Genomic DNA, 26,295 nt, shown 5'->3' with positions numbered 1-26,295 from the left:
ATTTATAGCCAACAAGCAGAGTGAAGGGGTAGTCAGTGGATGGAAAATTACTAAGAGGAAAAATCAAAAGTAGGGGATTCTTGCTAAACTGGCCTAAAAGGACCTCCCTAAAGGCACCAATGACTTTTACATCAAAGGTAGGGGATGAGGAACTTGATCAGCTATCAAGGGTGATGAGATATCAAGGGCAGGGGATTGACTTACCAGAATTCTTGGCTAAGACTGGCTGAGGCAGGCCAAGAACAGAGCCCAAGATGAGGCCTAGTCTAATAGAGGGCTCAGACAGGCCTGTCTAATGTTTGGTCAAGCAGAGAGTCTTTGTCATGTAAGACTTGTACACTGAAAACCGCAAAACATTGTTGAAAAAAATTAAAGACATAAATAAATGGAAAGACATCTCATGTTCATGGGTCAGAAGTTTAATATTGTTAAACTGGCAATACTCCCCAACTTCATCTACAGATTCGACACAATCCTTATCAAAATTTTAACTACCTTTTTTGCAGAAACTGAAAGGTCATCCAAAAATTCTTATGGAAAGAAAAGGCACCGAGAATGGCCAAAACAATCTTGAAAAAGAAGAACAAAGTTTGAAAACTCATACTTCCTGATTTTAAAACTTACTACAAATCTACAATAATTATGACAGTGTGGTACTGGCATAAGGTGAGATATACAGATAAATGGCACAGAACTGAGAATCCAGAAATAATAAACCCATATATCTATGGATAATTGATTTTGGATAAGGGTGCTAAGACTATTCAATGGGAAAAGAAAAGTCTTTTCAACAAATGGTGCCGGGACAACTGGATATATACATTTGAGAGAATTAAGTTGGACCCCTTCCTTACCTTATATGTAAACAATAACTCAAAATAGATCATAGACCTAAATGTAAGAGATAAAACTATAAAACTCTTAGAAGAAAACACAGGAGTAAATCTTCGTGACCCTGGGTTAGGCAATGGTTTCTTAAATATGACATCCAAAGGACAAGCAACAAAAGAAAAAAATTATTGGATTTCATTAAAATTAAAAACTTTTCTGCTTCAAAGATCACTATCAAAAGAGTGAAAAGAAAATCCATAGAATACAAGAAAATATTTGCAAATTATATATCTGATAAGGGTCTAGTATCGAGAATATACAAAGAACTCTTACAGCTCAACAATAAAAAGACAACCCACTTAAAAAATAACAATGGATTTTGCATAGACATTTCTCCAAAGATGCACAAATGGCCAATAAGCACAGGAAAAGATGTTCAACATCATTAGTCATCAGGAAAATGCAAATCAAATCTACAATAAGATACCATTTCACACATACAAGATTGGCATATAGTAAAAGACACATAATAAATTTTGGTGATGATATGAAGAAACTGGAATCTTCATACATTGCTTTTGGGAATATACAATGGTGCAGCCACCTTAGGAAAGTTTGGCCTTACTCAAGATGTTAAACATGGAGTTCCCATGTGACCCAGCAATTCTACTCCTGGGTATACACTCAAGAGAACTGAAAACATAGGCTCACACAAAAACTCGTACACAAATGTTCACAGAAGCATTATTCATAATAACCAAAAAGTAGAAACCACCAAAATGTCCATTAGCTGACGAATAGATAAATAAAATGTATCTCAGCCATAACAAAGAATGAAGTACTGATACATGCTATGACATCGATGAACCTCAAAATCACTACACTAAGTGAAAGAAGCCAGGATACAAAAGGCCATATATTATATGATTCCATTTATATGAAATGTCCAGAACAGGCAAATCTATAGAGACAGAAAGGAGATTAATTGTTGCTTAGGTGTGGGGGTTGAGGGGAAAAGAGGAACGACTGTAAATGGACACAGCATTTCTTTTTGGAGTGATGAAAATGTTCTAAAATTGATTGTGGTGATGGTTGCACAACTCTGTGAATACAGTAAAAACCACTGGATTGTATACTTTAAATGGGTGAATTGTATGATATGTGAATTATATCTCAATAAAGCTGTTAAAAAAATCAAAGGGAGATGCTCAGAAATGTTTTTGCTACATTTTTAATTTGCTGTTTCTGTAATTCGAAAGATAAGTAAGTCATTTAAAAGGAGTTGACTAAAACAGTTCATTTTCTGGGAACTCTATGCATCTGTAGTAAATAATACTGTAGCAGTTGGATGCTTCTACTTTCAGGCAAAATAAATACATATATCTAAGACATATAATTAAAACTAAAATCAATGAAAGGAAATCACTTCAAATAGACAACAGATATACATATAAAGAACTGCAAAAATGTTTCTGCCTTTTGATTATTAATCCCATTCCTGGGAATTAATCTCAAGAAAATACGCAAAATATAATAGGCATAAAAACATTTATAACAGTACTGTTATTCTAACACAAATCTCTAAATCAGTGCCACCTGAGTGTTTGCTACTGCTTCACCTAAGTCTCTAAGCACATTGTTCAGTTCGATTGACCTTTTCGTAGCAAGACATTTTCAGTGAAGGAAACACAGCATTGACTTACATTCTGGAGCAAGCTCCTTATCTGTTTGTAAAGCAGCACTCTGAGTAACAGTGCTCTAAAGAACCAGTGTCCAAAATAAGGACACGATTGGTAACCTATGATACAACTCAATGAAACACTGTATGAGCAGAAAGTAGATTAACAATAGTTAACAATCACTCAGCTCTTACCAAGTGCCAGGCACTGTATAAAGTGCTTTACATACATTACCTCTTTCATCCTGGTCACCTTAGGTTCTATTAGCTCCTTTTTGCAGATTAGGAAATAAAGCTCAGAGACGTTAGAGGATTGATTGAGGGCTAAAAGCAGGTAGGAAGTGAAATCAGCACTCAAACTCAGGCATATATGACTCCAAATCTTGATCACTATATCATACTGTCTCCACAAAACTGAATATAAACTATAACTATGTATACACAGATAGTGGATGTTCACTATACACAGATAGTGTCTGTGAGGTATTCCCCTTAGAAGATATATTTAAGAGTGGTTTTCAAACTTGAGTATGCATTGGAATCACCTGGAGGGCCTGCAAAAACAGACTACTGGGCCGCACACCCTGATTTTCTGATTCACTAAGTCTGGGGTGGGGCCCAAAAGTGTGCATTTCTAACAGATTCCCAGGGAATGCGGATGCCGTTGGCCCAGGGACTACATTGTGAGAACTAGTGCTTCTAAAAAACCAGCACCATCCTAAATCTAAATATCATTGCATAATCAATTAACAAATAAACCTGATGCATTTCTCTGGGTTATTTTGATGTGCTAAATAGGTTCCTGGCAAAACATAGACCGATGGAATTTACATCCTAGTTTTCTTTTGAAGAATACAACAGTCAGTTTTTTGGTCCAATTCTTTCTTTCTCTCAATCAAGAGCTACAAACTTTCTAAGGAGGTCAAATAGTTATACTTTAAGTATCTACCGATAATATCAGCCATCTGGGTATCTTCAGCCAAAACTGATTACGTTATTTTAAATTGCTGAACTGTTGTAAGGGTCTCAGAAATTAGTCTTGCTAAGCAAACTAACAAATTCAGAATGAACAACAGTCATAAGTACTAAGAAGAAACCATTAACACAGTAGACAGTATCATAAGTAATCTCCATCTCAGCTGACAATTAGCTTGCAATAGTAACAATAAGGAAGTGCTGTTTCAGCCTCTCTAGAATAATTTGACCCCAATCAAGTAATCTACTATCATTGCCTGCATACATGAGGACTATGCCATAAAACATACCTATGTTTCTGACCATGATTCCTTTCAGTTCATCCACTTGGGCTTGAGTCTCCATCACTTTGTCTAGGCCCTTATTCTCGGAATGATGCTTCTATAAGAAAATAAGATTTAACTTATTGTACCCAGACATTATTTACAATAGGAAAACAAAAAGAAGAAGAATGACATTAAGGAATGCTATAAAATTATGTCTCGATACAAAAGATACATGTCATGTCACTTCATTCAAAAATTGTTACCAGACCTAGGAAAAAATATAGGCAGCATAAAAAATGCTACCATATGAAATATAAGTATTATAGTATAAAAATATCACCTTATTTTAAATAAAATAAAGCTAAATGCATTATAACATAGCAAATATACATCTGAGACTCTTAGGGCAGAAGTAGGGGGTTATATAATCTGTGCTCAGACAAGGAAGAAAGGAGAAAAGAAGACTGCAGTTGGGGCAGGGGGAACAGGAGAGGGAAAGGGCACCCTAAACTGTTCCCCACTTCTTGGGCATGATGAGGTAGAGGCTGGCCAGGCTTCTGATCATCAGTTCTTGTATCTGTTGGGATCAGAGTATGTGTTCTATTTTCATTGGCTTCTTATAGGATAGAAATCTAAGACACTGATGACAGTATATATTTTGAAATTATTGACCAAAGTTAACAATTATGGAGTCCTTAATAAACAATATTCCAGTCACTTCACTGTGCTAAATACTTCAAATAAGGGATGTTATTTAATCCACCCCAAAATTCTATAATGAAGATGCTATTATCAATATTATCTCCATTTATAGACAAGGATCCCAGCACAGATTCAGAGGGTCACACATAGATCTGGAGCTAATGACAAACTAGCTACGTTGAAAGTTCTGCTGCCAGTTGACCCTATTTACTTTTGACTGTGTGCATTGGTATATTGTTTGTTGGTGATGTTTTACACAGTTGCACATATATGAATGTTTCCTAGTGGAAAGTATAAAACAGACCAACTGACTGAATAATAAAGATTTATAGCTATTTACAAAAACTTCATTCCCCGAGGAATGCATATTTATAAGTGTAATATTCAAAAAGAATATTAAAAAGAACACTTATAGGAGAAGTGAAAAGTATTCAATTACAATAAGTCTTTTTTTCCTCATTCACAACACTATCATAGATAGAACTTACATCTTTGCAGTCAAATAGTTCCTTGGATAAAAGGTAAGCATCTTTATTTTTTTTTTTTTTTGAGGAAGATTAGCCCTGAGCTAACTACTGCCAATCCTCCTCTTTTTGCTGAGGAAGAGTGGCCCTGAGCTAACATCCATGCCCATCTTCCTCTGTTTTATACGTGGGACACCTACCACAGCATGGCTTTCACCAAGTGGTGCCATGTCCACACCTGGGATCCGAACAGGCGAACCCCAGGCCACCGAGAAGCAGAACGTGTGCACTTAACCGCTGCGCCACCAGGCCAGCCCCAAAAGGTAAGCATTTTTAAAGTTCTCAACACATTAGTCATCAGGGAAATTCAAATTAAAACCACAATGAGATATCACTACACCCCACTAGGATGACTAAAATTAAAAAGATAGACCAGAACAAGTGTTGACAAGGATGCAGAAACACTGGAACTGCTGGTAGGCATGTAAATGGTACAACAACTTTGGAAAAAAGTTTGATAATTTCTTATAAAATTAAACAACACTTGCCCTATGATTCAGCAATTCCATTCCTAGGTATTTACCAAAAAGAAATAAAAACATATGTCCGCACAAAGACTCGTACATGGATGTTCATAACAGCTTTATTCATGATAACTGAAAACTAGAAGCAAGTCAAATATCCCACAACAGGTGAATGGATAAACAAGTTGTGGTACATACATACAATACTACTTGGCAAAAAAAGGAAGCGACTAATTTACCCAGCATGGATGAACAGCAAAAGCCTTACACTGAGAAAAACAAGCAAGACACAAAAGAGTACATAATGTATGGTTCCATTTATAGGAAATTCTAGACAAGACAAAAAACTAATTTATAGTAACAGAAAATACAGCACTGGTTGCCTGGGGCAGAGAGCGGGGCAGGGGACTGACAGCAAAGGACATGAGGGAACTTTCAGGGTCATGAAAATGTTTTCTATCTTGAAAAGGGTGGTATTTCACAAGCATACACATATGTATAACTTCACTGAGCTGACAATTAGGTATTCATACAGATGAACAGACTTTCATATGACTAATTTAAGCTGTTCAAAAGTTAAATTCACCTCATGGGAGGGTAGAAGGCTAATGTAAAGGTTAAGAGGCCATTTGGCATACTGAGTGGATTTATGCGTTAGACGGGCAGTTGAAGTAAACGATCTTTAATGTCCTTCCCCAACCCTGAGATATTCCGACCACTACTAATAGAGAATATTACTGATTATTGGCTTTCCATCCTAATATGGCCCCTTTAAATTTTCTTTATCAGGAAGTTTTATTATGTTGGCAACTAATAACAACCAGAAAAACAGATTGCAGGTCAGGTTTCCCTATATTCATGGTGCTTTAAGGTAATAAAGAAGAATCAAAATACTATATATCCTGTGAAAGATCTTACCAGCTGTGCAGCCAAGACACTTGAGAACTCACTATTCATGGCGTAGGGGAGTGCTGTCTGTGCTCTTGAACCATAGGTAGTCTGGAACCTCTTCTTTATCTCATTCAGAAAATTAAAGGCTCGGGAACGTTCAAAGTCCTGAAAAGAGACCAACACAGAGTCCACTTTAGGAAATAAACAAAGATGATATGGATGATTAAGAACAACCATAAGAACAGCTAAAATTTACTGAGCAATGATTCTGTGAGGAGGAACTAGCACTGACCTCACTTTACAGATAAGGGAACAAAGGCTCCAAAAAGGTAATTAACTTGCCAAAGGTCAAACAACTAGTAAATGAAAGAGCTGAGAGTCCAATCCAAATATGTTTGATTACTGCCAAGTGAATATAACAATACCTAGGTTAGCTTCTTGAGAGGAAGAATCAGGTTTTACTTCCTCCATATCATTCACAGGGTCTATTACAAGGCCCAGAACAAGAAGACGCTTAATAAATAAATCCATAATAGCACAGCCTTTCATATGTAAAGATAACACTAGTGACATAAACTTTTAATTGATTTTCAATACTGGTTGTACAGCTGAAAAGATCAAGCGATAAACTCTTCTCTAGACTCAGCCAGTCAAAAAGTGTGTGTGTGTCATATTATAAGTCAAGCAATATAAGATTCAACTCTGATCATCCCAAATCTAGTGATATTTCTCATCTACTCCAAGCTCTTTCACATCAGTCATTTAAGATATAGCTGGATTTTTAAAATAATTTTAGAAAATACTGTGAAAACAGAGATAAAAGTCATTGTGATGATCATTGTCATTGGCACTCATCTCCATTTCACCCAAGATGATTAGTCTAAGCCAAGGGTTCTCAAACTGCAGTCAATGGTCCAAATTCAAGGAGCCAATGTACTTGGAAAGAAAAAACATTGCACCGTTATTTTCACTAATCTTCAACCTAAATTTCAACTGTGAATGTAGGTAACAAACCAGAGTAGTATTAAACAGTACCTGTGACTTTGCCACCAACAGAAATCTTCCTTTCATCTACCATCAGTTACAGACATCTCAAAATATCATTTATACACATCACCACTTCAAAATTATTATTATTAGTTATTAGACCTATTACTAGATCTTGTTATTCAATGAATTCATAAAGAAGCATATACATTACTGTATCAACTTTTAAAATACTTTGAATACTGTATTTTAATATAATTGGTTTCATTTATAATCATGTGTTTTACTTCATACATTTAAAAACATTCCAGGAGGGATCCATGAGTGTTAAAGGGGTCTGTAACACAGTAAAGGTTAACAACCCTGACCTATGGCAATCATGTCAATTCCATGCCTCTTATCAGTGAGTGATTTAGAAATAAATATGTAACTCTAGTGCTAGCCAATAAGACATGACAGGAAATCCACTTTGAATGGAGGGGGAGGGGAAGGTGTGCTTCTGGGAAAAGTTTCCTTATTCCTACAAGAAGAAACTCAAGAAGACATAGACCCTCTTCTCTGGACATGAATAAATAAGCACATGGCTCCACGCAACCATACGGGGAATGTGTCTAGGAAGAAGCTGACACTAAGGATAGCAGAGGAGAGAAAGGACCGTGATGACATGGCTAAGTTATTGAGTATTTTGGGTCTAGAACCTACAAATACTTGAAAAACAACCTGCCAATGTGAATTCAGGTTTACAAATACGATCATAATGTATTGTGATTTTGTTGTCCCAAAGCCCACATACATTAAAAAATTCACTATTAATTAGAGGGATAAAATAATCTATTCAATAGTTCAGATAAATAAATTTTGATAGGATCTGATACCAACAGGTCATAATTATAAACACCAATTCTCACTAAACAATAGGATAAATGCAGAAGTTGTGAGAGGTTACACTAAAACTCTATCAAAACCAAGCTGATTTGCATATATCCAGATATCAACTTTTCTTGGCATTTGCTGCTCTATATGATAAATGAAAAGCACACAAAAAATTTCCAGCTATCGACAGTTATATTTGCATTACCTTTACCCACCATAGATATAGATAATAAAGAACTGACTCTATTAATAGTACACATAGTTAAATAGCAACACATCTTCAAGTTACTTACATCATCAGTGATACAAAGATACACAATCCTGTCTTGGCAGATGTAATGAAACAAATAACTGTAGAATAAAAGATATAAAACTTACTGTGGTTATGAGCAATATCTTTTTCACATCTATCTTTGTATAAGCAAATTTAGTGCTACCAATGTGACTATATTATTTGCAGGTACTGTCTATTCTCCCTCTCCCCCTCCCATATATACCTGTTTCTCTCAAGTCAAACTGATAACAACAACTAAGAAATTAAAAGAAAGTCTCTACCCCAGATACATAGTGCAATGGTATGAACATTACTCATTAAAATGATAACTGCAGAAGCACAATTGGACTCTTAAGGCCTGAACAAGAGATGACATCTTAGGAGGGACATGGAATTAAGATTAACCTCCAACAGGCCATATGGTGTTCCTTACCTTCTCTTAAGATCTCAAAGCAATTTTTCTACCAAATACTCAAAAATAACATCTGTTTAGTATCTACTTTGAGCCAGTTACTGGGTTGAGTGCTGAGGATACAAATAAGCAAAACCATCAATCGTTGCCTTCACAGAGATCACAGTACCGGGAATTACAGAGGAGCATGGTAAGTAAGATGGTGAGGAGTTAAAAGTAGTAAATGGTGTTCTGGAGACAGACGAGGCACCTAAGAGTTTGGTGAAGGCTAACAGGAAAGACATCCTGGAGCAAGTGATATCTGAGCTTAGACCTGAAGAATGAATAAGAGATGGCAAGACAAAGAGCGAGTGAAGAGTGTTCCAGAGTGAGATACCAACAAGCATAAGGGCCTGGAGATAAAAAAGCATGTAATGGGTTTAGGAAAGTAAAATTAGTTCACATGACTAGAGTATAGAATGTAAGGAAAAAAATAAATTGCCTGTACAGATGAGGCTAGAGAAGCAAGCAAATGCTAGGTTATACAAGACTTTAAACCCTCACTATGTATTATCCTAAGAACAATGAACAAGCATCAAAGGGTTTTAGCCGGGGGAGAGTGTGACCAGATTTGCCATATTAAAAAATGCTTTGGCTAGAGTGTGGAGAAATGACTGAAAGGAGCAGTACCGCAGGTAAGAAATGATGAGGGAAATAAACTAAAATACTACGGGCAATGAAGAAGAAGGAAAAGACAAGAAATGGGAGAACAGAACTTGATTACTGGCTATTGGAGTGAGGCAGAGGGATAACTTAATTTTGTCTCCCAGATTTCTACCTTGGGCAGGTGGACAGACAGGAGTATCTGTTGAATTATATTATTAATGTTTACATAGAGGGTTAATATGAATTACAAGGAGGTAAGGGAACTCAGGCAAAATATCTTTCTCCACTTCTCTCAAACTGTTCACATCAATTGTACCAATGACTTCCACACTGCCATATCCAGTGGCTCTCTCTGAGGCATTTGACAGTGTTAACCACTTTCTTCTTCTGGAAAGTGTTTTCTCTCCACTAGATTTCTTGACACCAGGCTTGCCAGGTTTGTGTAGTAGTCTCTTTCTCTCTCTCTTGATGTTTTGCAGCATCTGCAACCCCCTGCTTTTCTCACACACACTCCTTGGAGGGCGGCATCCACTCTCATGTTTTGTTGTTGATGTTTGTTTTCAGCTACTGCAATTACAATAATGATTTCCAAATCTAGATCTGACCTATCTCCTGAGCTCCAGGGATGCATACACTACTGACTACTAGACATATCCAACTGGACGTACCATAGCAACTTAAACAAAACATGTCCAAAATGGAAGTCATCATTTTTCCCAGAAAATCTGTTTCTCCTAAACCACACTTGGAAGTAACTTGGTGCAAAGACCACAAAATGTAACAAGGTAGGGTCCTTGTCATCAGGGAGCCTAAAGTCAGCGAACAGAGACAAAAACTAAAGATTGCAATTATAATACAGTGTGATAAGTGCTACAATATGAATAAACACAGGATGCTATGGCGACACACAAAAAGGGGGGCACCTGGCCCAGTCTTGGAGCTCAGGGGTTTCTAAAGAGGACACATCTAAGCTCAGGGAGACAAAGTCAGATTTTTAAAAAGTAAGTAAGATAAACATATTCCAGTAAAAGGTAATAGCTATTGCAAATGTTAGGAAGAGAGAAAGAACCCAGCATTGAAATGCAAATAGCTAAGTATGGCTGGAGAACAAAACTGAGGGCTAAAGTAGTGAGATGAGGCCAGAGAAAGGAGCAGGGGCAGATCTTGAAGAATCTTCCAAGTCATGTTAAGGAAATTTACCCCGAGGGCAAGGAGTACCTTCCTAAGGAAGGGACATGATCAGAATTGCCCTTTTAGAAGGACTGAAGTAGTGATTAAGAAAGTATTTCATTTGGGACCTGTAAAAAGAGCAAAAGTTTACCAGGGGGCCTACGAGGGGAAGGACATTACAAGATGCAAGCAAAAGCATGAAAAAAATATGCCAAAGCTTGAAATAACACAGCTAAGTCAGGAAATGGCAAGGAGTCCTACAGAGATAAGGATAGAAAGGTCAGAAAAGAACAAAATTGTGAAGGCAGAGTTTGGGCTTTATTCTAAAAGCAATGGGTTTTAAGAAAGAAAGTACAAGCACAGGAATGTGAAATGCAGATTTAAGGAGGGAGTAACTAGAAAGAGAATAACCAGTTAAAAGGAGGCTATTAGAAATGAGAAATAATTAAGGGCTGAACTAACACTATGACAAGTGGCAATAGAGGAGAAGGACTGGATTGAAAAACCTCTTGTAGGAGAGTGGCAAGGATTTGTTGAAGAAGTCAAATATGATTCTGAAGTTTTAGTTTTAGCCAACCAGATGGTTGGTGATATTGTTAAAGAGGAAAGGAACAGCAAGAGGAAGATCAGATTTTAGGGGGGAAATAACTGTGATACAGTAAAACGGACTTTTTTCTTTTGGTATACAGTAGTGAAAGATATTTTTGACTGGGATGATGGAACATGATTATAGGAAAGTAACCAAGGCAGCAAGTTAAAAGAACAAAACAACTCAGTGATGGAGCCTCACTCCAGAGGATACAGGGCAGGACTGGATCAGGATGCAGGTGGAGGAACAGCAGATGGATAATATCGCCTTGTTGTACTGTAACAACATTTTTATTGGATTCCATAGTCTAGCTTCCCTTGTAGTTAGATATGGCTATGTGACTTAGTTCTGGCTGATAAAATGGGAGTGGAAGGTATATATCCTACTTCCTGGTCTTGCCTCTAAAAGGACTGCGGGTGCTTTCTCCGGGCATTTTCCTGGGAACTGACTAGAAACACACAGATTGTAAGCCTAATAAACTTTTGAAGAAACTATAAAGCCATACTCACAAGAAGCTGGGATTATTTAACCCCTAAGTCAACTTCTAGGCCCCTAAACTACACTGGTAAGCAGCAGAACAACAACTGTACAGTTCCCTAAGATGACACACACTCTCTAACACCCATTTTGGATGTGGCCAGAGAGGATAATCCACCAGAAAAAGACTCCCAGAGAACAAAGCCAGGAGTCAGAGAGAAAAGATAAGGGAGTTCCTCTAATAAAGCAGAACCACTAACCACTCCCAGCTCAGAACAGGGAGTCTTTGAAAGTGCTGTGAAGTAGTTATTTGAGCATTGCTAGGAAGCAGTGACTTCTATGTGTTTCTCGTGCTTCCCTTTTCTAAATGGGAGTTTGTAACTTCCACTGTGGTGATGTTGTTCTTATTCCACCATTGTCTATTGGGCTGGGCTGGGGGATCAGGAGGAACATACGACTTTCTTTTAGTTTACAGTCAATGGGCCACAGGAGCCACCACTGGGCCTGATGGAGAGGACAGTATATCAACCAGATTCTCCAGATTTGGAGCTGGAAACAGTGACCAGATAAGTCTTTGGGGCCACCTCCTGCAGACAGGAGGCATGTTCTATGGGAAGAAGAGTACACCCAGATATTTGGGTGACCCAGAAGAGTAGATTGAAGATTGAAAGTTGTCTCCTGATATCCTGTAACTTCTTCCAGAGTAACAGAGTTTTACATCAGCACAGGGCTGCACAGCTAGAAATGACAAATCCTGGCCTCCCTTCCAGCTAGGTTACCTACATAACTACACAGTGAACAGTAAAATGCAAGCAGAAGCCTCTGAACAATAAATGCCTGGCCACATCTGGGCTTTGCCTTTAAAAATACTGGGCAAGCACAGGGAGATAACAAGAACTGAAGGAGCTGACTTGGCCAGAGTTGGAAGGCACTACCTGAAAATGGCAGAGCCATCCCACCAGTTCGGAAGTACTCATCTCTAGGCTGGCTCATTTAAGTTTAACACTGTGTTTTGGGGTCTCTCTTAGAGTAGCTACGACTAGATCCTAAATTATACAAGGAGTTAGCCCTGGAAGGCAATAAGGACCTCCTTCTGAGCTAAGAACTAAGGAAATTAGGATGGGCTAAGCAACAAAAGTTTTTCTAAGTATTGATGAGAAAGGTTGACGCACTTTTTATCTGATTACTAAGATTTCCCATCTATGCCCTCTCCAATCCATTCTCCAACCAGCCACCAGAGTGATCTTTCTAAAGCAAAACCTGATCATGTCACATCCCGGCTGAAAACCTTCAATGCTTTCCCAGTGCCCACAGGGTAAAGTCCAATCTCTTAACACGGCCTATGAGGCTCTCCATGACTTCTCTTCTACCCATCTCTTTAGCTTTATTTTCACCATGCTGGGCACCAGTCAGAGAACCATCTGCAGTTCCCTAAACATGTCCTATGATTCCATGCCTTCATACTTATCTTCCAGCTGTTCCTTCTACCTGGAATGCCATCCCCTTATCCACCACCTCCCACCCTCTACCATAATTATCTATGGATTTGACCGTCTCCTTCATTAAACTACCACCTCTATGAGGGCAAACACTGTATAATTTCTTGTTCTATCTCCAGCACCAAGCAATAGTCCAAGTGCTCAGTAAATATTTACTGAAAGAATGAACAAAGTAATATCATTTATCATATTTGTATCATTTCACATATCCTGGAGCTCTATAGCAGTCATTTTTACATCTAACACTTCCATATCTTTCTTTAAAATATTATTATCACTTTAATGACAGAATAAACTAATTTCAAGTTAAATTTGTAATGAATAGAACCAGACATCTCTAAGCTAGTAAAGGTTACTGTTCTGTCAGCTTATTCAAATTATCTACCAAGAAGCTAGTTTTCTACTATTCTCACTATAATAACAATTAACTTTTTCCCCCTCTACCCATGCAGAGCAGAACTCACTTGCCGTGTGAGTACGTTAGTTTGTTATTTTCAGAAGGTATCTTAGCCAGAATCTGCTCTGTCACCTCCAGGAAGTTTCCTCCACACCAAGCATGTTTGGCAAGGATAGTGGTTCCCCTGGCAACAACAGCAAAAAGAATGGCCATGGCTTCAATCTATCAAAAGGAAAAAAGACATACAAGACTTAGAATGTTTCTTTGACATGATCCTTCAAAAGTAACTTACTATCACTTATCAACATCTATGTGGAGACATTATTAACCAAGGTGCTATAACAAACATAACAGATTTAAGAAGAAGGGCACAGTCTTGTACAAGCTTACAACCTAAACACTGATATGCATACATATATGCAATGTAATGTATATGTGATACACACACAGATATACATTACATTGATAGATAGGTTGCATTTACAAATTATCCAGCACAAACTGATATCACTCCTTGAAAAGCAATGACCCTAGATAGATGCAAATGGACACAAAAATGTCTTCATTCTTTAAAGCAGAAATCCCACCCTGAAAATTTATCCTAGGGAAATAGTTCAACAGAAGTTAGAGTCTAGATTCACAAAGATACCTATTAAGAATAACAACAGTCCATACTTATTAAGTGCTCACTATGTGCCAGGAACCATTTTAAGCACTTTACAATTATTAACTCATTTAATCCTTATTACATCAATGGAAATACACACTATTATGACACTTATATTGAAATGAGGAAACTATAGATGACGTAAATAATTTGCGCAAAATTACAGAGCTGGTAAGTGATGCGTTGGGATTTAAACCCAGGCAGCATGGTTCTAGAACCCACAATCTTATCCCTATACTATATACTACCTCTACTACAAAGGTATTCTCCATAATAGAAACAAAGTGAAAATAACAAAAACCTTCCACAAGAGAGGAATGGTTCTATAAATTATGGTGAGATCCTTCATACAAAACATTTCAACAATACAGCATGGCTTTAAGATTATTTTTCTCATGTTTATGAATTTGCACTATTTTTTACCAGAGAACAGCCCAGTTTCTCTTATCTAATGTCATAAACTTATAAAAAGAGATGAACAAATGCCTTCCTATTCTTCAACTAACTCTTCGACCTAATGTTATTTGTCAACATGTTCAGTTTCATCCAGTAGGCCAGTGGTTCTCAAACTGCAGTGTGAATGAGTCATCTTAGGTGGCAGAGTTAGAGTCACTTGTTAAAAATTCAAATTTTTGGTATCATCCCTTGAAATTCTGATTCAGTAGGCCCGAGGTGGGGCTCTGGAATATGTATTTAAGACAAGCCTGTCTGGATGCAGGTGATTACCGCAACCATATTTTGTGAAACATAGTAACAGACTATCAAGTGCTTGAGGTCAGGGAATTGCCTGATTCCTTCTTGGAATTGCAGCACTAAAGGACAGCACACAGAGCAGAAGCAGCGCTCATCTGTCTCTTAGGCTGAACTCTCAGGGTCTCTTCTTCATTCCATTCTCTAAATGAGGGTATTCCCCAAGATTGTGTCCTCAGTCATCTTCTTTCTGGATTTCTCCCTACACACATTTAGCAAGTTAAATTTCCAAATCACTTTCTCATACATTATATCCCTTGATCCTAAAAGCCTCAACTGACTGACTGACTCTGTAACACGCTCTGAGTACTGCTCCATTTCTTAAAATCATCATCTACACACTATCTCTGCTTATCTACCTCCTTTTAACTCTTCAACTTACTATAATGTAGCTTTTGCCCTCAACACTCCACAAAACCATGCTTACCAACAGCCTCTATTGCAAAATTCAGTGGTCACTTCTCTATTCTCACCTTACTTGACATCTCAAGAACAGTCAAAACTGGTGACTAACCCTCCTTCTTGAAACACTCCTACATGTCTGGCTCCTCTGTCTTCTTGCGGAGTCCTCCTCTAGCTGACCTCTAAATGTTGACTTTCCATGGAAATTGGTTCTGCGCTCTTATCCCTACATGAGCTCATGTAGGCCTGCCATTTTAAACATGATTTATTTGCTGAAGACATACTGCATACAGAAAAAAAAGAAAGGCACAACCACAGTTGAGAGAAAAACAAAGACAAAACTCAAGGCAAAACAAACAGTCAAAGGAAAGGCAGATGAATAGGGACCTACAAAGAAGACTGAGGAGGACCAATTAGGAAAGTGAGAGGAAAGCCAGAAGAGTGTGGTGGCCTGGAAGCCAAAAGGAAAGAAAGCCTCAAGAAGGAACAAGTGTCAGCTCCTAGCTGTGTTTACTGATGCATAGTATGAAGACTGTAAAACAGTCACTGAAATTTTATAATGAAGTAGGTCATTGTTAGGGTCAAAGAGACATGCAGTAGAGTGGAACAAAAACACAAAGAAACAGAGAAGAGAAATCATATGGTCCCTGAGACAGAGAGATGAAAAAGTAGCAGCCTCAGTCCCTTAGCAGCTTCAAGAAGAAAACTGAGTTTGGCAACAATACGAAAAGATCTAGTGTCTTATTGGACCATAAGTTCATCATGAACTGACATAAAGTAATTGCTTAAAATGCTTACATAATCTTAAATTACATAAAGAAACAGGGTACCTTGATCTCTTTAAGTACTATCGCCATTATACTCTGTGCTGATTAGAACATATGTGGAATACTGAGTTCAATTCTCAGTAGAGTATTTCAAGACTGGACAGAAGGGCAATAGTATGGGTAGAGATCTGGAGATTGTATCATTTGAAGAATAGCTAGAGGAATTAGAAATATTTAATATGAAAAAGAGAAGACTTAGAAGGATCATGACAGAAGTCTTCAAGTTTATATAAAGTATAGTCACCTGGAAAAGGGAGTACATTATTCGCAATATAACTAGGAACAATGGATATAAGTTATAGGGAAGCAGGGTTTTGTTCAATGAAAGCAGTCCCCTATTTAAAAATTTCTGACTGTTAAATATCAGGTACATAGCAACAGAAACTTTGCATTCCTCTCAGATGTCACTAACAGGAATTTCTTATTCTCTCCTATACTGCTAAAAATCCCACTTATAATCAAGTCTCACCTGCCCCCACCATAACTCTCTTGCAATAGAATCTGTAATGTATTAATGAGTATTAGGATAATAAAAACAACTGTGGCAGAAAGAACACTACATTAGAAGTCAGAAAACCTGACTCTGCTAATTATTAACAGTATGTGAATGTCTAATAAACCATAAAGTGCTATATAAATATAATATTCAAGAAGAAAAAGAATGAAAAGATAAGCCAGAGAGAAGAGAAGAAAAAAAAAAGATAACTGATGTAAAGGAAAGCCCTGTCTCAACACTGCTCCTCCCTGTTCTCTTATTCACTCCTTGCTTGGTCCCAGAGCCAACATCCCAGTTCTACTTCATACCTGCTAAGAATCCTATATGAGTTTTATGTGACAAAGTACCAAAAGCTGCAAGGCTTAAAACAACAGAAATTTATTGTCTCATAGTACTGGAGGCCAGAAGCCCGAAATCAAGATGTTGGCAGAGCCATGCTCCCTCTGAAATCTGCAGGGGAGAATGCTTCCTTGTCTCTTCCTACTTCTGGGGGTTTGCTAGCAACCCTTGGCATTCCTTGGCTTGCAGCTACAGCACTTCAATCTCTGACTCCATGTCACATAGTATTCTCCATTTGTGTCCATATCTTCATTCGGCATTCTCTGTGTCTCTTCTCTTCTTATAAGGACACCTACTCCAGCATGACTTCACTTTAACTTACATCTTAATTACATCTGCAAAGACCCTATTTCTAAATAGCATCACACTTATAGGTACCAGGGGTCAGGATTCAACATATCTTTCTTGAGGACATAACAAACCCTCATCTTAGAAACACTGTTCCTCCCAAATCACTCCTACCCTCCCCTCTCCACATATTCACATCACCCCAACCTGCCTCCCCCTCCTATCCAAAACCTCTATCCTTTCTCTTTCCTTACTCATATTAGAGGCATGTCCTTCAAGTGATGGGCCAAAAGGGCAACCTCCAACAGCTTGGAGTTAGAAAGGCCTGTTTCTACTCCCTAGAAAGGTTTTAAGGAAAGGACATTTTTGTTCCAGTTGTTGTGATTCAAAAAAAAGATATGCTATGAGGGAATCCAAGTGAGAATTCTGGATGTAGTTTTTATAGAGGAATTATTATAAATTGTAGTAAAGGTCTTTTTAGGTCCATTAAATTAAAGGTTAAGTAAGATGCTACTGGTTGGCCTAACAACCAAAATGTCATGAATAGCATTATTTATAGAGGAAAATGTATCCAGTTTCAAACAATAATCTTACAAAGGAACTTTTGGAATATATCCATTTGTAAGTAAGGGATTCCCTGTATTAAAAGAAACTGCTAACAAAATAGCACAGCAACGATGCAAACGCTCCTCCTCAGTGGAGGCATCATCAAGTGGAGGTTGAAGACAGTTTCAGGGAATGAAGTAGGGAAAATGGTCAAGTCAGTGTTCTCACACTCAAGCCCCTGTGTTTTAAGAAATTTTTAATTCTGTATTTTAATTTTGATAACATTAAAAAATGTATATGAATATTCTGGAATATCATGTATAACTTATAAATGAGCAATGATACACAATTCAGTGCTGTATTTGCATTATGAAGGCATAGGTGCCAAGAAATTCCCTAAAATGACAGTGCTAATTTTTAATGTCTTGGAAGCATGTCTGGATGCTCTTAGATTGACACATCCTAAAATCATAATAACAATCATGACTCAAGCACTCTTGTATTCCTATTGTGATTTTTAAATCAGTTATAAAGACAAAATTTATCTTTGCAGTAACGATTTACAATTGAAAGAAATCTACACGGAAAAAAACTTTTAAGAATTGAGACTTTTATCTGACATTCTGAAAATGACAGTGTGGCAGAATAACGAACACATAAATTATCTCAGGCTAAGGAGAAAATAATACTCAAAGATGTGTTTGTATCAAGTGGAAACCAAATAAAATCATAATGTGTTGTATGAATAAAGGTTGTACAACTGTTCAAATAGAAAAAAGAAGTGGAAGAATTAACTCGTCACATATCACATAGTAATAGTCAATGCAAAATTAAAAAGAAAGCATTTTGTATCATTATTTATATTACTGAAAGGGGATGTATTATGTAAATCCTTGCAACAGTTCATTAGCAGAATGTTTAATAGGAAATACACAAGGGAAATTAAACTTTTTCCACCTTTGTATCATGGGGCATACTATTAAATTGGGCCATTAAATTAAATGGGGGGGGTGGCATGGAAGGTGCTCAGAAAAGAGAGAAGAATTCATTTTAAGAAGGTGCTATAGAATATGAGACGGCATAGAAGTAAGAACAAGCTAGGGAAGGTAAATAAACTAGCTTGACGACATGAAATGATTCACATTTAGAGAATGAGAAGGTTTAGGGATAAGTCTAATGGCTTTATATAAAGAAGCCCTTCTATAAATTAAGTAATTTGGATTGGATCAAATAGTTTTCCTATTTCAGTTCAACACATATGTTCTGAGGGTTTACTATTGGCAGCCAATGTAGTAGACACTGGAGGTATAAAGACCACTAAGAAAGGACCTCTATACTCAAGGGAGCCATAGCACAATGGGGAGGACAGACATAAACAAATAAATTCAATAAGTGTAATGAGTGAATAACCTAAGAATGTACACAATTATTGAGGAGATTTCTTAAAGTTTTGTGATTATCTCACTTTGGATGAAGAAAAAAGAATGCAGGTGTCAGCCTCTGTATTAGGAATTTCCTCAGCATGCTGTTACAATTATTTCTCCTTGGAAAAGGTGTCAAAGTGTCCATTTTATCCTCACTAGGTTTCCAATGCCCAGTACAGTGCCTATCATATAATAGTCCCTCAAATATGTGTTGAATAAAGGAACGAACACTGAGCATGTTTTGGTTTCAAATACACTATAAATGACAGATAACTTTACATTTAGTAGGGCCTGGTAAGAAGAATATTTTGATTACCAAACTATCTCCCTAAGTAAGATAAAGCGGTTGGGCTGAAAGAAATCCAGTCCCCAACTCTTCTGTCTGGGTCTTAGGAGGAAATAAGCCAAGGACTGATAACTCACCAATTCTGATGTAATAACCTTGAAGAAGACAGAACTAACGTTGATATAACCCTCTGAGACCCAACCCAATCCCTCTGACTTTCTCAGGATAGGAGCCTACCCTGTCAAGTCAATCACCTGTTCTGTTTTGCAGTAACCACCACCACGATACACTATCATCTTGATTATTCCTGTTTGCCCACACACACATACAACCATGTAAGCTACTGAGAGTAGTGATCTCCTATGTCTTGTTTCCAGCTATATCCCTTGCACTTAGAAGAGTGTCTAGCATAAACTAACTGTTCAGTAAATATCTGTTAAACATATGAGTGAGTCTGCTTTCAGCCACAACTATTCAAAGGGAAAGAATGTCCCAAACATGACAGTATCCTCTGGGATCAAGCGTGGGACAATGGAGGTACAGGTAGTTGACAGCAATTAATAAGACAGTAATTAAAGGACTTGATAACTGATTGATTGTGGGGGTTATAAGAGAGGGAGGTATAAAGTATTTACCAAAGAGTCTAGTACACAGTCAGTTTGTTAAATACTGGCTAATAATAACAACAACAACAACATACATGTCTGACGCTGAGGAAATAGGACTGGGCAGAGATATAGAGCTCCTATCCGAAGTGAGGAAGAAGACGAATGTTAACACTGGCTGGTAGAAGAAGGGCACACAGAGGGTTAGAAACCCACCAAGGAGCTCAAAAGTAGGAGGTGAAGAAGAAAGTGACGTCATCGAAACCAGGGCATAAGGAGGAGTTTTCAGAAGACTCAGAAAATCTCAAGAGATTCAAATGCTACAGAAAGGTCCTGCAGAATACGAACAGACGGAAAGTTAATATTTTTCCCCTCACGCAACAACTTAAGTGACGCATTCTGACACTCTAACTCGAGGCCCTCTCAGGGGCATAAAATGCACTTCGCCAAAACTAGACCTGCCCGACAATTCCAACTGTCGACACCAGAGAAGCCCAAATCACCCTTGTACTGCCTCCTCGCTCCACCCCAGCACCTTCCCGTCGACACCTCCGCCCTCCCCCCAGCGTCGCCTCCCCGCCTTCCGCCAAGTTCGCCCCGCTCTATTTACCTGTCTAGATACCCTCTGAGAGTGCGCGGGCTCGGGATGGAGCGGCGCGGGTCAAGACTGGTTCGCCTACTGCCTGCTCCCAGAGGAGGATGGAACCGGACGCCGCTGGCTTCCGTGTAAAGCGCCCCGCCCACGCGCGGCCTCCTGGGAATGGGAGCGCTCCTCCAATAGGAGCGTGTGGCGGGGCGGGGACTGCTGCGTTCCCAGCCCCCGCACTTCCCAGGAGCCGCACTGCATTCCGGGAGTGGTAGTTCCGACTGGCGTATTGCCGAATCTGTCACACGTTGGGTCAACAACTTTTGTCGTAAGCAAAGTCAAGCGCTGTTCCTCCGGGAAAACGAGAGGATGCAGAGCCACAAAGAGTCCACCAGCACTGAGTCAGCGGGATAAATGAAAAGCCGAGCTTGCCTCGTCATATCACCCCTTAGCCTCAGCCGGTAACGTCGTCTGCTACTTCACAGACAAAATAGAATTCATCTGACAGGAACTCCCTCTACTTTCACCGCGAAATTTTCTAACCTCCTTGGACCCCTCAGCAATCCTTTCTCCCATTCTTTTGCAATAATAATAATAATAAACAACTACTTTCTTTTGATCTAAGTTCCCCTGGCCGCTTTACCTCTCTGTTCCTTCTTGCCAACTCAGAGGCTAGCTCCACTGGTATACCCTTCTGTCTCCTCACTCGTCAACGGCTCCCTGCTTACTAGCTCTTTATCAGCATTTAAAGATTGTCAAAGTTTCTCTCATCTAAAACATTCCAAAGTCACCTTTATCAACCTCACACCCCCCAAAATCCTCCCATTGCTTTGGTTGTCATCTGTATGCTGATGATTCCCACATGTAGTAAACCCAGACAAGACTCCTGTAAGCCAGACTGAAATATCTAATGACAGCTGGGCATCTCTTTCAGGCACCTAAAACTTAACAGTAGTCCTCAGTTGATTTAAGACATTTCTACTCTTCCCTCTCCCATAACATTCTCCTCCTCCTCTTCTAATCCTATCTCAGTGAATGGAACAACCTTGCAATCAGTTGGCCACACCAGAATGCTGGGTATCATTTTGAATGTTTTCACTCCCTCAAAACTCACTTCCAAACAATCAGCAAGCCATATTAATTCTATGTCTTAAATGTCTCACTTGTCAAGCTTCAGTTTTCTCATCTTTAAAATGAGGATAATAATAGTACCCATCTTCAAGGGTTGTTGCAATGATTAACGAACAGTAGTGCCAGGCAGAGAGTAAGCATTCAAGGACAATAAGTGTTCATTGAACAAGCATTGTGTTTGTCATTATTCTTCATTAGATCTTACATAATGATAGCTAGCATTTACTTTTTTTAGTGTATATTTGGAAAGAGACAAGGAAAAATAAGAAATGGTGAGATATTTTGTGCACATTACCCCCATTCCATTCCTCAGTATTTTTACAAGCATTACAAAAATACAGTACTGGTCATGAGGCACTAGACACATGGTTCTACTCTAATATGTGCAGGATATACCATACTTTAGTTATTGTTAGCAGTTCTGGGTGGGCTATAGGCAAACTGAAGTGTATTTAGAGAATCCTGACTAAAATGATCTGGGCACTAGAAATCAGAAGTAATGTCTTTGTACCTATAGTATCTTCTTTACTACCCCCCCAACACTCCTCATCACTTCAGATTGCTCTATCTAAAACAAAATCTGATCACTTCAAAATCCTACTTAAAACCCTCATTGGGTTCCCATTATATAGAGGATAAAGGCCTAAGATTCTCAACGGAGAATTCAAGGCCCTCCATGATCTGACCTCTCCCTACTTCTTCTGCTTCTCTCACCAACACATCCTATGTTCAAGCCTGCTCTTGTACGGTGGAATTCACTCATTTATCCATCCATCCATTCTTTCAACAAATATGTAGTAAGTGTCTACTATGAGCCATTCCTGTTCTGGATGCTGGAGATATAGCAGTGAAGAAGACAGACAATGGCCTTGCCTATATGGAGTTAACACTTCAATACCATGCTCTTTCATGCCTCAGTGCCTCTGCACATGCTGCACCCCCTGTCTAAATCTTGTTTATTCTTCAGGACCAATCTCAAATATCACCACTTCATTTTCCGGCAAAGTATATGCTTTTTTTTTTTTTTTTGAGGAAGATTAGCCCTGAGCTAACTACTGCCAATCCTCCTCCTTTTGCTGAGGAAGACTGGCCCTGAGCTAACAGCCGTGCCCATCTTCCTCTGCTTTATACGTGGGACGCCTACCACAGCATGGCTTTTGCCAAGCGGTGCCATGTCTGCCCCCGGGATCCGAACTGGTGAACCCCGAGCCGCGGAGAAGCGGAACGTGGGCACTTAACCACTGAGCTGCCGGGCCGGCCCCATATATTCTTCTTTTTTCAGCTTTATCCACCATCTGCAAAGGTTTACTTTTCATATTAATATTAATTTCATTTTATTCAACCTATTCTTTGAAAGATCATAGTAGCTTACAAAGTGAATGAGTTTTGGAGCCAGACAGTTTTGAGTTAATTAATAGCTCTGTGAGCCCTAAATGTTGCCTCAACTTAGAGATTTTAAGGCTCTATCAAAGCTCCTCTTCTCACTCCATATTCTCTCCTAAAGTAATCTCATCTGTGCTCCAAAATTTGTATCTCCAGCACAAGCCTTTATATTGGGAAATCAGGGAAGGTCTCTCTGAGGAGATAATATTTGAGCTGAAATCAGAATGTCAAGAAGGAAGCAGCCACAAGAAGATAAGAGAACAGAAAGAAAGCCAGAGTGACTGGATGTAGTGGAAGTGAGGGCAGAGTGGTAGGAGATGAGATCACATCAACCTTCTTTCTACTCCTCAAATATGCCAAGCTCCTTCCTACTTTATGATCTTTGCACCACCTCTCTCTGCTTGGAGTTCTGTTCCCTCTTATATTCTTGTGGCCAGAGGTTCTTGCAAGGCTGTGTAAGCCAAGAGAAAGAGTTTGGATTTTATTTTAAGTATAATGGGACATCATTAGAGAGGTTCAAGAAGAGGAGTGATGTGATCTGATATATGGATTTTTAAAAAATTACCTGGCTTTATTTAGCATGCCAGTACACTATCCTGATAGTAAATTAATATGTACAGTTTTCAAAATATGTTGGTTAGTTTCTAAGAAAAATGCTTCTGGGTGTGTACACTAAAGTGCATGCAGAACCATTTAAATAGGTGGCTTTATAATTTTATAATTTTCAAATTCAGAAGTTCTGTTGCCATTATATGAAGTTACTGAAGAATGGAATCTCTTTCTTTATAATCCATGATTTTAGATAGTTTGAGTTTATAGAGTAAAGGTTTCAATTTACATTTCAGTTCCTGCAGCTACCAAGCCTGGAACTATAGAACTAATGGTTTAGATAACCTAATCCAGTCTCCTAATTGTACACATGAGAAATCTTCTGGTCTTGACAAAGATTACAAAGCTAAGAAGAGATGGAGCCTGGATTACAAACCAGCTCTCATGTACCAGATGCTCCAGAAATGTCTATTGGGCTAAAATAAGATACATATACAGATAAGATATACAGATACATATACAAATAAGATACAGAGCTCTAGTCATGTCTGGGAGACCCTGGTTTTACATTCTGCATAACATAATTCAATCCTGATGTGTTATTTTGTGGTTCACAAACAAATCTAGTGACTGTTGCTTTGGCATCAGAATCATTTATATTGTTGCAATTTATCACTGCTCACCAGTGCTGTTTATGCTTCTTTTCTCCTGGATATTTGGACTTGGGCAACTTTTCTTCCTGTTCTTCTATGCTCAAAACAGACCTACCTCAAGAACACCTGTTCTCCTTTGAAATTCACAATCAGCAGAGGGAGCTACCATGTTATCAATATCTACAAAATCACTGACGTTTGAGTATGGCACAGCTTGTTTTTCTTTGTGGCTCATTCTAGTCAGAGTCATCACGTATCTTGCTCTGTGCATCTGAGCCATCAGTAGTTCCAACACCAGCTTTGGCGAAGCAATTGTGGATTACTTCTGTGGTGTCTATCCCACATAGCAATGAAATTTATCATCATATCAAGAACATGCCATTTCTTTACATCTGCAATAGAACAATGCTTCTCATAATGTACCAAGCGTCTCCAGCATCCAACTTTTGATAGTTTACTATTTCTCAGTCTAATGGCTACACATGGCCATGGTGCTGGTGGGCAAAAAAAGACTATAAACCTGTTTTAATTTAAACCTCAAGTATCTGTGTGAAGCTATCAGTAATAGAATGTTCACATTCTGGTAAGCCATTTTTCTCTCTAATTGCAGGAGCCATTCCCAAACAACTTGTTAGATGTCAGTGCATTTTTGTTAACTTTATACACACACAGGAAAGTTGTATATACAAAGGAAGTTCTCAAATTTCCATATAAGCGATTCTAATTTCTTGCTCCTCTCAGCACTGTAACAAAGGAAAACTGATGACCCATCTCTCTTTATAAACTCATTTTTTTCGAAGACAACATTCTTCTGTCAGAATGTTTGGTTTGGTTGCGGATTATAGAGGTGCATTAGATGGGCACATCTATTCAGATTTGGCCTCCCATTTTCAAGATGATCTTCAGCAAACAGAGCTATTATAGATGCTCCACTTTTTAGGTGAAGTGACATGATATTGTGATAATGCTGAAAGCATTGTTGCCAGTCATAAAGACTTGACGTCACCTCCCATCTGCTCCCATCACCTCCCAATTGCTCCCAAGGCAATTTCATTAGCCTTTTCTAAAAACCAATGAGCATCTACATATAGAAATATCTGCCCTGGTCTTGCAAAATTATTCAAGCGTTTTATTTACTAAGTTGGCATATTTTTCTCCTCATTCTGTTATCAATCTTACCTCCCTTAGCTTCTTGATTTTTACCTTTTCCTAGTTTTCAAGAAACATACAGAATATTCAAAAGGAAATTCTAAGTTTTGTGATCATTTCACTTTTGGACTTTTCTTTCTCATCCACTAACTTCTAGTTCTGGAGCAATTGGGAGCTCACTATATTTTCTCTTTGACAGCACGACTAACAGTGTATGGAGAAGAACAGAAAGGGCCTGCTTCACAGAATGTGAACATTCTGAAAAGAACAAGACCAACGGCAAGCCTGAGGCTTGGTGCAGGAGATGGAAGGGCAGCACTGACAAGGCAACTCATTTCTTAAGTTTCAGAATTTCTAAAGTAAAGATAATGTCACATTACAAGAAGGACTAATTGGAATTATCTTGATAATCAAGACAAAAGTAATGGATACTAATGACTTTGAGGTAGGTACAGCTGCTATCAGATAGCAAGTGATTAGGTTTAAGACATTAAAATGATGAAACGGAGGGAAAGAAAGCACTGATTTGAAATTATCCTCCTTTAAAAGTTTGATAGAAA

At 38.4% G+C, this 26,295-nt stretch overlaps 1 protein-coding gene across 2 annotated transcripts in view; it reads right to left on the bottom strand.

Moving 5' to 3' along the window:
- Positions 1-21,100, bottom strand: part of VAMP7 (vesicle associated membrane protein 7) — a 44,034-nt gene extending 22,934 nt beyond the window's left edge. Inside the window, exons 1-5 of one of the 2 annotated variants that reach the window (XM_001498198.6) lie at positions 20,895-21,100; positions 13,722-13,876; positions 8,485-8,542; positions 6,359-6,496; positions 3,775-3,865 (exon numbers count right to left, since the gene is read on the bottom strand). In XM_001498198.6, the coding sequence (XP_001498248.1) occupies positions 3,775-3,865; positions 6,359-6,496; positions 8,485-8,542; positions 13,722-13,867 (433 nt within the window). In that variant the 5' untranslated portion in view covers positions 13,868-13,876; positions 20,895-21,100. The remainder of the gene's footprint in view (positions 1-3,774; positions 3,866-6,358; positions 6,497-8,484; positions 8,543-13,721; positions 13,877-20,894) is intronic. The other variant, XM_070258425.1, reaches the window with a different exon arrangement.
- Positions 21,101-26,295: the final 5,195 nt, after the last annotated feature.

Source organism: Equus caballus, chromosome X (genome assembly GCF_041296265.1).
Source record: "Equus caballus isolate H_3958 breed thoroughbred chromosome X, TB-T2T, whole genome shotgun sequence".
NCBI classification, from domain to species: domain Eukaryota; kingdom Metazoa; phylum Chordata; class Mammalia; order Perissodactyla; family Equidae; genus Equus; species Equus caballus.
The sequence above is the reverse complement of the archived record's forward strand: the minus strand, read 5'-3'. Positions and strand labels throughout refer to the sequence as shown.